Here is a 16,273-nt window from a genome sequence, read left to right as displayed (position 1 = left end):
AAATCTCTTTTAGTTTTAAACCTGATGTTTATAAGCTTCTTAGTTTTTGCAACGGTCTGTAAATATACACAACTTTATAATAAAATGCACACATTTACCTTTTTCTAGACTAAACACAAGTATGATCCTAAGTTAAAAACATATGAGGTTATCATGAGGTTGTTAACATCGCAGTTTATCAGTGGATGTTTGCTGGAACTACTTGTTAACAGCTTGTTTCCTGACGGACACATACAGCGGGACTCCGGTCAGGTAGAGACCGGTCTCAAGTCAGCACCGCTGCAGACTCGCTGTTTGAGGTCTTGATAGCCCACTCACGCTCCACACCGCTCCACACTCGTGGCTTTGGAACAGCCCTCAATATGGCGGACCCTCCGCGTGAACGTGCAAACGGAGGGGTAGGGTGTAGGGGTAGGGGTAGGGGGCGGTTTGGGAATGGGCCTAAGAGTGAGAGGTGACAAGGGGAGCACGTCTGTAACCCGACACTGTTGCAATTAATCGACATCTGACCAATCACAGCTTTGATACGGCCACTAGTGCAGGTGAAGAGATGTCGGTGAAAAGACAGTAGGCTTGTTTGAGATGAGCTGCGGCTCGCCTCGAAAGTAGAGGAGAATAGCCGATCGCAGCCGGGGGAGGTCTCAAAAAGCTTGCCTGAAGTTGGACAGCTCGGAGTTGGCTTCTTCTTCTTCTTCTTCTTCGGTTTTTTGGCGGATGCAAACAACTTTAAGGTGCATACCGCCACCTCCGGAGTCAGCTTGACTCGGTTTGCATTTATAAAGAATGCAAACATGTGTTTAATCGTTAATGTCAGATACTGTATGTAAGTAAATACATTTGTTCCGGCTCAAGATTAGATTATACTTTATTGTTATTGCATATTACAGGTACTGAGACAACAAAATGCAGTTTAGCTTCTAACAAGGAGTGCAAAAAGCAGTAAAGTGAAAAGTAATGTACACAATCTACAGAATAAAATATAGAATGAATTGAATGATGAATAAACAGTGAGGGGTATGAATACACTATATATACACAGCAGCCTGTGAGCAGTATGAACAGTGTGTATGAATACACTAGATATATAAAGTATGAAAACGGTAAGCAATGCAAGTATAGTATAACATATATAGATATTAATTTCTTGATGATAAACATTGTGGAACAATGATGAAAAATGGGAATGGAAGTGGAGAGGTAAAACTGACACAAAACAACAACAAACTGTTGCCGAGCCAATTGGAGAGTTTCATCAGCAGCACGTGGTAAAAACCACCAATGAGCGCTCAGCTCGAGATACCAGCGAGTCGTTTTCCATCAAGCATTTCACTTCTGCAGCCCGTGTAGAGAAACTGCGCCGCCTCGCCGCGCCTCGCTCTCAAGTCTGCGGGCGTCTTTGTCCCACGAGATTTCAACATCTCATGAAGGCGAGCCTCCAGAGCAAGTCGGACAAAATGACTAACCATCATGCAACGCACTAGCAAGACGGCGAATGTAATTGCGCAGGTCTGCGTCGGTCTCGCTCAACTCAAACAAGCCTAGTTTCAGTCTGGCGCAAGCAAGAAGGAAAAAAAACAAAACATGAAGAAACTAGAGCATCACTCGAAGGTGGGTTATTATATGAGTCAACTTGCGAATGTTGTATAAGTCAAATTGCCAATTGCCAAATTAAAACATCAGCTGCAATTCACGACATGAAGAAGGCAGGCTCTGCATAGCATATAGGCTAATGGAGATGCAGTTATTTCCATTATTCTTTATTTACCATTCATTCAAGTATTTTATGCCTTTTATCTGCTAATGTACAGGAGGAAGAGTGATACACTGTCTGTCTAGTTGGCTTACATAACAGTTAAAGTTTACAGCCTAAAAAACATGGAGCATTTCCCCCCTTGTATTCATTTTTATGTAAATTTGCACATTTCATGGTGATGCTCAGCCTCTCCCCTTAACTCCTAACAGTCATCATCATGTCAACCACAACACAGAGAAATACTGATAGAAATGTGTGCGTAGTTGTTGATACATTGCTCACAGTGGGAACTACCTTTGAATACAGATTTAAGAAATATCCGTTTTTGAGCATGTAATAAGCATGTTTTGTCTTGACTATATTACAACTATATTATAATAAAATAATATAGTATTTATATTATTGAATTGATTATGATTATTATTAATAGAAGTAGTTTATTTGCATTAATTATATTTTAATCTTTTTGAGGCAAGTATTTGGCAGGAAATGCAGACGTATTCACCTGTAAACGCATACTGAACGACATACATGCACATTTACCTCACTGTATAAAAAAGAAACTGTGTTGATAATAATAATAAACAGGAATTATATTTGTAGCCTACTTTGTTTACAAAAAAACGTTTTTCACTCCTGTCTTTTATTTGGGGGGGGGGGGGCCTCATCTCACAATGTCGATTGGGGCCCCAAGTTGGCCAGGGGCGGCCCTGGCACAACATGACATCGTTTACAATTTAACCAGTACGTCATTTGGCCAAAAAGTCTCTTGCCATGTTGTGTCTTGTAAGTTGTCCGACGATTTTACTGTTCGCTTTTACCCGACAGAAGTTCTCGAATGAAGTTCTCTTTAGCGTTACACGTGTTCTTTCTTTGCCTAGGGAAGCTTGTTTTCAATCGTTTTCGCACCGACCAACAATGACAATAACATAATTTCCATCATTGACTGAATGTGACATTACAATGACTTTGTACCCGGGAGTTGGAAGGGTAACATCTGTTAATGTATTCCCATCATCATTGGGACATTTGTGCACAAGACGCTCCTGTGGGTCTAGAGCAGTGACCGCCAACTGGTGGCCCGCGGGCCACATCCGGCTCGCCAGACATTCTCATCCGGCCCGCACGACGGGGGTTACTGTGGCGTTGGCGGATTGGTTACTGCGTTCGCCTCCCACCCATTTCTTTTTTTTTACAACGTCTCGTGAGTAAGGTGCAGTACCGGAGTCCAACAGAGAGGCAGCAGCTGCGGGACAGTAGACTGCGTACTGCGAGACCTTCCCTGCCTTGAAGAAGAATTGATCCTTTGTTGTGAAGAGTCTGGTTAATGTGCTCCGCACTACAGCAGTTGCCCCGCTGCGACAGAGTGCAGCAGAGAGGCAGGCGCTGCGTGACAGTAGCCTAGAAGCAGGGTTGGGTTGTAATGGAATACATGTAACGGCGTTACGTAATCAGAATACAAAAATCAAGTAGTCTAACTGTATTCAGCTGGCGTTACATTTGAAAAACAAGTAATCTAATTACAGTCACTTTTGTAAACCTGAAGTGAATACATTTTGGAATACTTATTGGAATTATTGGTGGATGTTGCGTGAGACATAATTCAGCAGACGTCTCCACGTTTGCAGTCAGCCAAGGTAGTAACTCTCTACAGTGGTACACAGTATCCAAATAAACAAAAGCTTCTCTAGCAGTGTTCAATTTGTATACCTGCAATTTACATTACTCTCCAAACAAATACCCTTTGGACTTGTCAAATTGTGCCTTTGTCAACGGCTTGGTTAGGACATCAGCTACCATGTCTGCAGTAGGACAATATGTAATAGATATCTTCCCCTCAGCATGTGCAGATCGTACAAAATGGTATTTGATGTCTTCATGCTTGCTTCTCTGTCTGGATACAGGTTTTTTGGATAGAGCTATTGCTCCCTGGTTGTCCTCGTATATCTTCACTGGTACATGTGGGCTATTATAGTCTAGCCCTTTTAATAACTGTACAAGGTACATGGTCTCTTGAGTAGTAGCCGCTAATGCCATGTACTCGTCCTCACAGGTCGATAGCGCCACTGTTGGCTGCTTCCTGCTTTTCCAGGATATAACTGGACCATTTTCAATTAAGCTGAAACAATATCCAGTTGTGCTTCTCCTATCATTTTGATCGGCTGCCCAATCAGCATCACTTTATCCCTTAAGCTTTAGGCTTTCCTCACTTTTCTTGTAATGTAGCTCTTGGTCAATAGTACCCTTTAGGTACCTCAACAGTTGTTTTGCTGCAGCCCAATGTTGTTGTTTTGGTTCTGCTAAGTGTTCTGATAGTTTACTCACAATCCAGCTCAGATCAGGTCTAGTACATGTCATAATGTATATCAAGCTACCTACTATCTCTCTGTATCCTGTTGAATCGATAACTTCACCCTCAGTGTCAAAATGTAACTTTTGCTCACATGGAGTTGACCTTGGTTTGCACTCTGACATGCCGAACCTCTCTAGCATCTTTGCTATGTGTCTCTTTTGGCTCATTTTGATCTCCCCCTCACTCTGTGTAAAGTCGATACCTAGGAAGTTTTTAAGTTCCCCCAAATCTTTCATTTTAAACTTCCTCTTCAACATCTCTTTGACATCACTTAGTGAGCCGTTGTTATTGGCCGCTATAAGTAGGTCATCTACCCATATCAACAGAATAACTCTTTCTTTCTCAGACTCTTTTCTGTAGACACAATGATCAGCATCATTTTGCACAAACCCGTTCTCTGTAAGATGATCATGCAGTAACTTGTTCCAGTTTCGCCCGGATTGCTTTAAACCATACAATGACTTGTTGAGTTTGCACACTACAGTAAGTGTTCCCCTGTTTTAGATTTTGCCTCAAAACCTTTGGGCTGTTCCATATATGTCACAGTCTATTGGTGCATGGAGATAAGATGTCTTCACATGCATTTGGTGTAGGATAAGATCATCCTGTATAGCCACCTGCATAAATGTACGTACAGAAGTCATATTTGCTGTCGGTGAAAAAGTTTCCTTGTAATCAATTCCCTCTACTTGACTATAGCCTTTAGCTACATATCTGGCTTTAAAAATCTCAGATCCATCTGGGCTTTCTTTTACTGCATAGACCCAACGACCTCCCACTGCTTGCTTGCCCTTTGGCAGTGTGGTCAGACTGAAGGTCTCATTCTCTGTAAAAGAGTTCATCTCCTCTTTCATTGCATCAGTCCACATTTTAGATTTATTTGAGCTTACAGCCTGCATGTATGTTTTGAGGTCACAAGCAACACTGTAGAAATAATCTACATTTTCACCTTCATCATTACAATCAGCCTTACATACTCCGTTAAATATTCTGGAGGGTTTCTTTGTCTAGTGGGATAGCGTTGTGCACTCTCTCCCTGTTCTCTTTGAGTACCATCTGTCTGGATCTGACTAGCCTCAATATTCTCCTCACTATAGGACTGTACACCCACATTAGGCTCTCTCTGATTCTGGTTCCCTATTTTGGTCCCTGCTGGTGTTGTGGGAATAGTTTCTCCATAAGAATCAAAATCCATATTATGATTTGTCTGAATCTGACTATCTGCACTACTCTTTGTGATACATTTTACCAGCCTATGTTTCAGGACTTTCCCTGTCTCAGGATAAAATACTTGGAATGCTGGGCTATATTTGTCGTATAGTACAAAAAAAACCTTTGCACATCTAGAATCTAGCTTCTTCTTATCCTGCTTATACCCGTAGCATTCAGAGCCAAATATTTTCATGTTGGACAAGTTGGGTGTTTTGCCAGTAAAAACACGGTATGGTGTCTGCTCTAGACGCTTACAGTAACACCTGTTACGTATCTGTGCTGCTGTTTGTACAGCATATGTCCATAACTGCTTTGGGAGGTTACTCTCTAATAGCATGCATCGTGACATCTTAAATAAGGTCCTCCAACCTCTCTCGGCAGTACCTTTCTGGTGAGGTGAGTATGGGGCACTTGTCTCGTGCCTTATCCCTTTCGTCCTAAGTAAAGTTTGAAACTCATGCCCGGTAAATTCAGTACCGTTGTCAGATCTTATGCACTTAATGTGTCCATATGTAGCAGTATCCGCTATGAATTTTTCAGTAGCTTTTGCTGTATCACTCTTTGCTTTGATAAAGTAGGGAAAAATCATCCCACTATAATCATCAGTAAATGCTATTGCATATCTGTATCCGTCTTTATCTGCTGGTTGTATTGGACCGCATAGGTCTGTATGTACTAGCTCTAGTACTGTCTTAGCTTTAGCATCTGCTTTGAGTAAATTTTCCCTGCGTACATATTTCATAGTTATGGTTAGACATGTCATGTTTCCCTTTGATCGACATACCTTTAACCACTTTCTCAAGTTTAGACACATCCTCAAAATTACAATGACCAAGTATTCTATGCCATGTCTGGATGTCATGACAACCATTACAAACATCATCAGTATTTTCATTTTTTTTTTCGACCATAAGACCTCTCTTATTTGCTACTTGATTTTGACAGTCACTTATTTTGGAAAAGAATGATGCACCGGTATCATCCTCCGTGTCTCCGTCTGCCTTCTTCACCTGATCACGGCCCAGCCCTCTGCCTCGGCCTCTTCCTCGGTGTGGCGTGTCCCATCGTCGCTCGTCTCGCCTCGCTTGGATCTCGCTAGGGCATGTCCTAGCCATATGCCCCATCTTTCCGCATGTGCAGCATTCATTGTCAGCTTAGTCCATCTTCTTCCCTCTTCCACGTCCTCGTGTCCTCGCTCCGCTAGTCCTCATAACGCCGTCCTCGTCCGCATTCATGTCACTCGTCCTATATTTGTCAGTGCTCTCATAGCTCCGTAGTTTAGCTTTGAACTCACTGAACGTTAGACGGTCGTTGGTTTGAGTGACGTGCACGACAAACGGGTTGAATGAGTCCGGTAACCCCTTCACTACCATGGCAATCTGCAACCCGTCACTGATATTTTCTTCGGCCCTTCTCAAAGACGTGAATATAGTCTCCGCTCGAATAATATAATCAGTAGCGGTCTCGTTGCTTGCTTTGTGGAGAGAAGAGAGTTCACAGTACAGGCTCACGACTCGTGGTTTGTCCTTTCCCGCGTAGTGCTCTCGGAGTAGTGCCAACGTTTTTCTTCCATCTCGTTTCGTGTCTCTCATTATGAGTGATAAACTCTTATTATCTAGACACTGCACCAATTCAGCATATGCCTCTGCATTCTTTGTTGCGTCTTCTTCAAGTGCTTGTTCGTCGTTGTAGTCTATCGTTGGCTCTTCCAGGATAACTTCACTGAGGCCACGCAGTTCCATGTGCGCCAAAAACCTCGTCTCCCATAAGTTTTTCTCGTCACCGTTAAATAACAACTTAAACCACCTTTGGCCTCCTTGACTGGGCCCATAACCTGTTGCGTGAGACATAATTCAGCAGACGTCTCCACGTTTGCAGTCAGCCAAAGTAGTGTAAGTATGCTAACGGACAGAAAAAAGCACACGAACACTATCGCTCAGAGTTTGGCCTGGAGTAAGAGCCGTTTATTGTTTCTGCGCATGCTCATTAGCATCACCACGTTTCAGGCACATTATGATGATGTCATACACATGAACATAAACATGACTTTGATATTATACAAATATGCTCAACAGTGGAAAAGTTTCCTCACAAAATGTAATATTCATTACCGGCAGAACTGTGTGCAAACTGCACAGCGCTGCAGCATGTCTGTGAGAGCGAGAGAGAGATGCAGCGTGTCTGAGGCCCCGCCCCCGCACGCAAATGAGAGAGAGATCTCTTTTAAAATATATTGAAAGTTAGAAACGGAGATGGTTAGATAAAATGTGCAAGATAACGTTTATGTAGCATTTATTTATTGTCAAAATGACATTTTCATAATGGGATCAAATACATGGCCTGCTGCTGAATGCATGGGGCAAGTGACTGGAACAAGTTTTACAAGTTATTACATCGTTTCAGATAATAATAATAATAATAATAATAATAATGATAATTCATTCTATTTAGGGGCGCCTTTCAAAGCACCCAAGGACACGTTACAATTCATAACATATTCCAAGGAAAGGTTTTAAGACAGTACAAAGAATGCAGTCCGGGTGATGTTTTTTATGTGGGGTGCAGATGAGAGGGAGCTGTCCAGAATGACACCAAGATGTTGTGTTTGTGTTCTTGATGAGCCATTAAAACAGTAAAATAAGTGTCTCCTGTTCACCAAAACATACCCATCTGTTATGGAAAAAGAAAGTATTCCAAAAGTAATCTTTTTTAAGACACGTAACTGTAACTGTATTCTGATTACTTTCAGAGCATGTATTCAGTGACTGAATGATTTGGGCATTTGCACTCTCACAAACCGCTCCTCTGGGTCTAGAAAACTACCAGCCGAGGCAGTGAAGCTGTTATAGGCTAGTTGCACAAGATGGCGTCTATCAACTTCCGGCGGCTGGGTGTGAGCCTGAGTACTTCCGGTCTTCGGTGTGGAGTTGTTTGGGGAGTTAGCGATATACATACGATGGATAGAGAGAGAGAGAGATGGATAGATAAATAGATAGATAGATAGATAGAGAGAGAGAGAGAGAGAGAAAGAGAGAGAGATAAAGAGAGAGATATATAGAGAGAGAGATATAGATAGATAGATAGATAGATAGATAGATAGATAGATAGATAGCAAGATACATAGCATACAGTTAGCATGCAGATAGCGATAGATAGCATAGATGATGAGCGGTTAAGAAAAGTGATTTGCCTTCCAACGGGTAAGAAAGTCGGCACTACATTGCTGTGTGCCCCTTTGTACAAATAATTCCCGTTATAATCTGGAGATAAGTTTCCATTCATTTCCTATTGATGCTGAGGTAAAGGCTCAGTGGCTGATCAAGGTCCCTAGGGACAATTTCAGCCCCACAACAAATACCCGTGTGTGTAGTAGGCATTTTCGACCAGGAGACTTATTGGTCACAGCTGGAGGACTGGACAGAGTAAAGAAAGGAGCTACACCTGTTCTCTTTGCTTGGAATAACTACGAGCTACCTACACCAAGACGTAATGTTTGGGAGGGTCGGCCGAGGGCAGAGAGTCCCACCCCGGACTTGACAGCTGAGTACGTGTTTCAAATGAGTAAGTGGAAACACTTGCGCCGCCGGATCATGACTACTCTGTAAATCCAGCGACGGCAGTGATGGCAAATCAGGTGGCCGACGAGAACGAAGCCTTGAAAATCCAGGTTAGGGAGCTCCAACACCAGCTGGAAGTGTTACAACTGAGATCTCGTTTCGGGATACAACGCCTGGCAGGGTCGGACGAGGACATTCGTTTCTACACCAGGTTTGTTTATAAGGTTTGTTTATAAGGCTATCAGGATGTTGTTATGGCCACTAGTTTGATAAACACTTTTCATTTGGGGAAGCTAATATAAGAAACAAAACTATGTCTAACATCAACAATATTACATTCTTAGATTTGCCACATACAAGCATTTCCTCGCCTTTTGGAAATTGGTGGAGCTTGCAGCCACCACCAAGATGGTGCGGATCACCAACGCCAAGGCATCCTCTGCCAGCGGCTCGGATTCCTCTCAACCATCAACAACGGTAAGCAGCATACAAGCATGGATGTATATTAATAATTATGCACGCTGCGCACTATACCACCGTTTAACAAGTGCATCACATCACTCACAAAACACACACATACACACACACACACACACACACACACACACACACACACACACACACACACACACACACACACACACACACACACACACACACACACACACAGAACAACAAACCCCAGGAAAATGGGTTACAACTGTACCCGGTCTCCCCTATAACAGTATCTACAGTATGCCTAATAGGCTTGGGCGGTATGACGGTATTACGGTATACCAGGGTATTTCGAAATCCCGTCGGTATGATTTTCAATACCAGACTGTGCGCCAAATCACAGATGTGTTTCATTCTATTACACTGACACGGAGTTTTGACAGGGACGACATTGGTTGTAATGCACAGCACACGCCAGCAGAGGGCAGGGGAAGGCAGTCCGTCTTTCCCGCTCTCAGAGCTCAGCACAGGGCTGAGCTGAGCAAGATGGCGGCAGCATTTGCCGGCCCCGAACTCGGACAACTAGTAAAAAAGAAAAATGCCTCTGCGCCTGTTTGGGACTATTTTGGGTTTACTCGTCGCCAGTGACTTCATCCAGCACAACGAGAGACAGAGGCACTTCTTTGGGAAGGTTTCAAACGGGGTGAGTGAGTGTTGACATTTTTTAATCCTATGCAACTGGTTGATGGTTTTGTAGTCGAGGTCGGACGGTTTTAAAAACGAAAGCATTTACGTGCTAAACATTCACGCGAGTAATCCAATGAATCAAATGGAAATAAGGTTTTTAACACATGCACGGAATAATATTGCCAAACTAGTTAGTGAATATAGCAAACTTTATTCAATAAGTCAAGTATTTACTCCCGGAAAATGTTTATGTATGATGATATATTGTTAACTTAGCTCACAATGGAAACAACGTCGGACATCGACAAACGCGTCCTGTATCCGATCTCAAAATGTGCCATTTGCACAATGTGTCATGTATGCAGCCCTTGTTTTGCACTTGCGCGCACGTTGCGGCACTTTGCGAGCGTCTACCGGCTCGGGCTGCATTTTACACCGAACATATAATATACCGTTCGAAACATCTATTTGCCGCCGAATGCCACCTCGCTCAAGTCGACCCAAGTCATACCGTCATATACCGTATACCACGTTATGATGTCAGGAAGGTAGACGGTATGAAAAAAATGATACCGCCCAAGCCTAATGCCTAACACTTATTTGTTTTCACAGAAACTTCCATCCATAGATGAGCTGCTGCTGTTCCTCATGCCCCTTTCAGTGGGCCTACATTTGAGGGATCTAGCAGAACGGTTTGGCATTCACCGCACCACAGTCAGCAGAATTATTTCCACCTGGACACACTTCCTCTACCAACTGCTTGGAAGCAAACGTCTGTGGATCCCACGCGAAGTTGTCAAAGCTCACCTTCCACCAGAGTTTTCAGCTTTCCCTGACACACAAGTGGTGCTTGACTGCACTGAAGTATTCTGCCAGACTCCATCATCTCTCCTGCTGCAGAGTGAGGTGTTTTCTACATACAAGTCGCATGGTACATTCAAGGCCATGATCGGCATGGCACCACATGGTGCCATTACATTTGTGTCTGGCCTGTATGCAGGATCTATGAGTGACCGGGAGATCTTCAAGCTGTCTGGCATCGTGAGCCTGCTCACACCAGACATGGCGATAATGGTCGACAAAGGGTTCCTTGTGGACAATCTGGTTGAGTGTAAAGTGTACCGGCCTGCCTTTCTGCACAAAAAAACCCAAATGAGCAGGGAGGATGTCAGGCAGACTCAATCCATTGCACGTCTGAGGGTCCATGTGGAGAGGTGCATCAGAAGAGTCAAAGAGAACAAACTATTTGACAAAGCCATACCATTGTCTGTGTGTGGAAGTATTGAGGAGCTCTTCAATGTGGCTTGCTTCCTGGTCAACTACCAGAACGGACCGCTGGTAAAAGCATGGGCAAGCCTGGGCAGCAATTACTGATGGGAATTATGGCTCTTTGAAGGGAAAATAAGCGAAATAATCACCAGGATAATGATTGACTGTATTGCCAGACATAATGTCAATAATCTTCTTTGTAAACATGATACAAGGTGGCGCCATATCCATGTCAGTGAATGTACTACTTTGAATTTAACCTCTGTATGTGTTAAGTAAATAAAGTTGTCTTGCCTTGAATGAAATTCACGCAACTCTTTATATTAGATACTGTGTTGTTAAGTGGCGATGGAGATTATTTGTTGACCCTGCTTTAAAGGATAGTTTGCCTTTACAAATGGTGCGCTTTATCGCTGCCTGGGTTTTGGTTGAAGTGCATCCCAATGCTGCTGCGTTTGGCTCATTTTCCATTTTCAAAAGAATCGGCTAGTGAACATAACTAATATATATATATTATATATAACTAATGAATTATAACCTCAAAACAAATGCACACAAAAATAACATAGGACAATACATAATATAATAAATCCACAATATGATAACATGATGTAGTGTGGTACACTAATGTTTCATTTCATTTCAAACCTTTATTTATTCAGATTGGTCCCTTGAGATCATAGATCTCTTTTACAAGGGAGACCTAGAGCAATTTAAGTTCCACATGAAACGTAAAACAACATAAAAACAAACAATAGAGGATATCATACAACATATTTACATACTTATCAACATTTACAAATACCCATAGTTTCAGAAAGCATTTCACTTAGACGTGCTTTAAAAACATTCAGAGAAATAAAATTGCTCAATTTCAATTTTAGCTGTAGACTGTTCCAATCTATGTTATCTATCAGTAACTATATCGCTATCTGTATGCTCTCTCTCTCTCTCTCTCTCTCTCTCTCTCTCTCTCTCTCTCTCTCTCTCTCTCTCTCTCTCTCTCTCTCTCTCTATCTATCGTATGTATATCGCTAACTCCCCAAACAACTCCACACCGAAGACCGGAAGTACTCAGGCTCACACCCAGCCGCCGGAAGTTGATAGACGCCATCTTGTGCAACTAGCCTATTGTTTTTTCCTTGTGAGCAGGGGCGCCATAGGGCGGTGAAAAGTTAGGACGATTCTAAGGGCCCGTGACTGACAGGGGCCCCAAACATTTTTAGAACATTAAGAAAAAAAAATTAAGTAACCTTTCATCAATCATCAATAATTAAAATTAATATAACGTTATATTGATAATGTACTCACTAAACTTACGATTCATTTAACTTATTTTCTTCCAAAAGCTAATTATCCAAAGCCTCGAACACCCCCCTCTATTTACATGTAATGGTTTGGCCCTGTCTCCAAACGCTGTGCGGCACCGGCCCTTTCTAGCAGAGAGTGAGAGCATGTGAGGAGGGATGCTAGTACTTACGTGTGAACCATGTCTCAACGACTAACAAAGTCAGGCTTTCAAGAACGAAAAGAAAGGAGAGAAAGACAAGAGAGAGGGACTAAAGGGCGACAGTATGTCACCCAGTTTTTCAAGAGAAAAGGTCCATGAGTGGTGGAAATTAGTCTGTTACCTAAGCGTAGTCCATTGTAAATAATCATTTTAATGTTTTGCTGACATTAAAGGTGGGTTAGGTAAGTTTGAGAAACCAGCTCGAGAAAAACTTTTTGTTATGTTCCATGGAATGCTCTTAACATCCCGATAGCAATGAATATCTGAAGTGCTTTAACAAAAAATCCATAAAATAATGTCATCTGTGGAAGCCGTAGTACTGTAAAAAGCACGACCAATCATCTGAGCTGGCCCGGCTAAAATAACTGGATGGCCTACCTGCCTTTCAGCCTTCCATCTGTGCACAAACTTATCTCGTGCCCTCATTGGTCAGTGCGCGTTCGTGTGTGTTGGAGGAGGGGCTCTGTCAGGAAGTGCCATATTTTTTCCGGCTGTGTATTTTCAAATTCTAGCACACTCAAGCTGGTTTCTCCAAAATTACCTACCCCACCTTTAAGTACTGTTCATATCTTCACAGACAATTCAGAGGTTTTTCAATTCACTCCTCTTTTAGCTGACATTTAATAAATGCATGTACACTTTTAGCAGCTATTCATACTAAATCAGTTGTCCCTCCCCTGGTGCCAGGACAAACAGATCCATCTTTAGGCTTCGCAGCCCTGTCCCCCCATAAGGCTTTGCAGTCTTGCCATGCTGTTCATTGAAAGCCAGTTGGCTAGAAAGCTGGACTTCAAGGACTTGATCAGTGACTTTGCCTGTGAGAAGGCTAGGCGCTGGGCTCTTGGTGAGTAAGGCTGAGCAAGGGCTCGTAATAACTGTTGAAGGGCAAGGCTATGGTAACGATATTGGATCACTACACAGAAGATTCATGATGAGAAAAAGACTGAGAACAGGTAATAGGCTCTGATTTAGCACCACCATCAGGCCTTTTCATTTCCATTTCAGTTTTGTTGTCCGTTTACACTTTAATACCCGCTTATTTTGTAGTTGGTATGTATATTTAATTAAAAAATCTGCTAATTATGTTTTTTGTTTTGTTATAGCATTTTATAAATGATATTATTGGTGTTAATGTTCACTTGAGGTCATGTATATTTAAGTTATATTTATTTTGATTTTTGAATGTTCCATTCAAAAATGTTATTAAAAAGGCATGTACACCATAAAAGATGACTATTGAGGTCTATTGTCAGGAATGTTAGTGTTATATAAAATAGTGAATTATACTGCAGCAGAATGTTCCACATCTGCACAGTGTTATATTTTCACCACTCAGTGTCAGTAAATATTGTGCAGTTAGTATTGGACTACAAGATAGATGCAAGCCTGTACAGGTAGAGTTATTTAAAGCATAAATGAGTCGGTTGGGTTCTGGAGGCGTGGTTACAGCGGTGGTGGGGCCCAATGTGATATATTTTCATGGGGCCCAAAATCCCTGGCGGCGCCCCTGCTTGTGAGTATGTGTGCGTGCGTCATCATGGTATAACTTGCAGTTTGAGACTATAGCCCGAGCTACCCTAGAGGACAACCTGATCTCACCAGAATGCGTGACTCCACAACGACTCCTTAACACCGCATTGCGTGGTGGAGTCACAAACTTTGCTATATTTACGTGTCTGCACCACGCAAACAACCCCAATGTAAAGTGAATGAGGCTCCTTTGTCGTGGTGCACACACGCAATTTCTACAACGTCCTGCAGTGAGCTTTTTATTCTATAAAACGTTTTTAAAAATCTACTTTATAGCTTGTAGTAACTCACGGGAGGCTTCTTTTATTTTATTTGTGTTCATAATAATTTGTATTTTTCGTCAGAATGTATTATGGGAACCCTGTCTCCTAAAAATTACGTTCCCAAGGAACTAAACTGCATTCTCAATTACGTTTAGCAAGAAACGTATTTTCTCCCACGTTACGTTCGTTATAAACGTATCTCAAATACGTTTATTTTCTACATATCTTCTAGAAACATATTTTCTCCCACATGACGTTTCTTATGAACGTATCTTAAATACCTTTATTTTCTACATATCTTTGCCATTTATTGTCTTGCTTATAATAAGGATAATAGTCATTTATAAATATCATTTTAGAGCACACATTTGAAATCAGTAGGCGAGGCTGTAATTTCGCCAGCTGTTACTCTCATGAGCGAGACAGAAAATAATAGTTTTAACATGCCAAAATGCTGCTGTGTCGTTTATTGCACCACAAACATTAAAACAAATCCAGAGTTACGTGCTTCTGTATACCTCTAAGAAGAAAGGACAGTAAAAGAAGAGGCTTGTTTGAGACAAGCGAGACCTGCGCAGACCTGCGCAATTTCGATCAACGTCTTGCTCGTGCGTTGCATGATGGTTAGTCATTTTGTCCGACTTGCTCTGGAGGCTCGCTCACATGAGACGTTGAAATCTCGCGGGACAAAGATGCCCGCAGACTTGAGAGTGAGGCGCGGCGAGGCGGCGCAGTTCCTCTCCACGGGCTGCGGAGGCGAAATGCTTGATGGGAAACGACTCGCTGGTATCTCGAGCTGAGCGCTCATTGGTGATTTTTACCCCGTGCTGCTGATGAAACTCTCCAATTGGCTCTGCAAAAGTTTGTTGTTGTTTTGTGTCAGTTTTACGTTGCCAACTCAGTTCACATTTTTCATCATTGTTCCACAATGTTTATCATCATGAAATTAATATCTGTATATGTTATACTTGCACTGCTTACTGTTTTTATACTTATATATATCTTAGCATATTCATACACACTGTTCATACTGCTCACAGGCTGCTGTGTATATTCATACCCCTCACTGTTTATTCATCATTAACTTCATTATATCTTTTATTCTGTAGATTGTGTACATTACTTTTCACTTTACTGCTTGTTGCACTCCTGGTTAGAAGCTAAACTGCATTTCGTTGTCTCAGTACCTGTAATCTGTGCAATAACAATAGAGTTGAATCTAATCTTGAGCAGGAACAAATGTATTTACTTAGTACATATCTGACATTAACAATTAAACACATGTGTGCATTCTTTATAAATGCAAACCGAGTCAAGCCGACTCCGGAGGTGGCGGTATGCACCTTAAAAAACCGAGAGAAGAAGAAGAAGAAGGCGAAGCAGCAGAAGAAGAAGAAGAAGAAGAAGAAGAAGAAGAAGAAGAAGAAGAAGCCGACTTGGAGCTGGGTTATGGCTAGAAAGGATCCGTCTAATGTAAATATGACGTCACGTTCTCGTTCTAACTCTCGTTGTAATCGGAGCGGCTCGGCTGTAATCGGAAAGGGTCGGGGTGGGCGGGACGCGGGAAGAGACGTCGTTCTAACTCTCGTTGTAATCAGAGCAGTGGTAACCACTCAAAGTCCTCAAGAGATAGGAAACGACAGCAGTGTGGGACCTTATTGCGGGAAATTACTGAGCACACATACCACCTACAGGATGAGACGT

General features: G+C 42.2%; 1 protein-coding gene across 3 annotated transcripts in view; it reads left to right on the top strand.

Moving 5' to 3' along the window:
- LOC307039264 (uncharacterized protein) overlaps window positions 1–11,483 on the top strand; it is an 82,048-nt gene extending 70,565 nt beyond the window's left edge. For 2 of the 3 annotated variants that reach the window (XM_079681145.1, XM_079681146.1), the window contains exons 4-6: window positions 8,930–9,086; window positions 9,220–9,352; window positions 10,610–11,483. In XM_079681145.1, the coding sequence (XP_079537271.1) occupies window positions 8,941–9,086; window positions 9,220–9,352; window positions 10,610–11,371 (1,041 nt within the window). In that variant the 5' untranslated portion in view covers window positions 8,930–8,940 and the 3' untranslated portion in view covers window positions 11,372–11,483. Of the gene's footprint in view, window positions 1–8,929; window positions 9,087–9,219; window positions 9,353–9,798; window positions 10,014–10,609 lie in introns of those variants that run through there. The other variant, XM_079681147.1, reaches the window with a different exon arrangement.
- Window positions 11,484–16,273: the final 4,790 nt, after the last annotated feature.

Source organism: Notothenia rossii (genome assembly GCF_949606895.1).
Source record: "Notothenia rossii genome assembly, chromosome: 5".
Classification (NCBI taxonomy): domain Eukaryota; kingdom Metazoa; phylum Chordata; class Actinopteri; order Perciformes; family Nototheniidae; genus Notothenia; species Notothenia rossii.
This window is presented reverse-complemented; position numbering and strand designations above follow the sequence as displayed.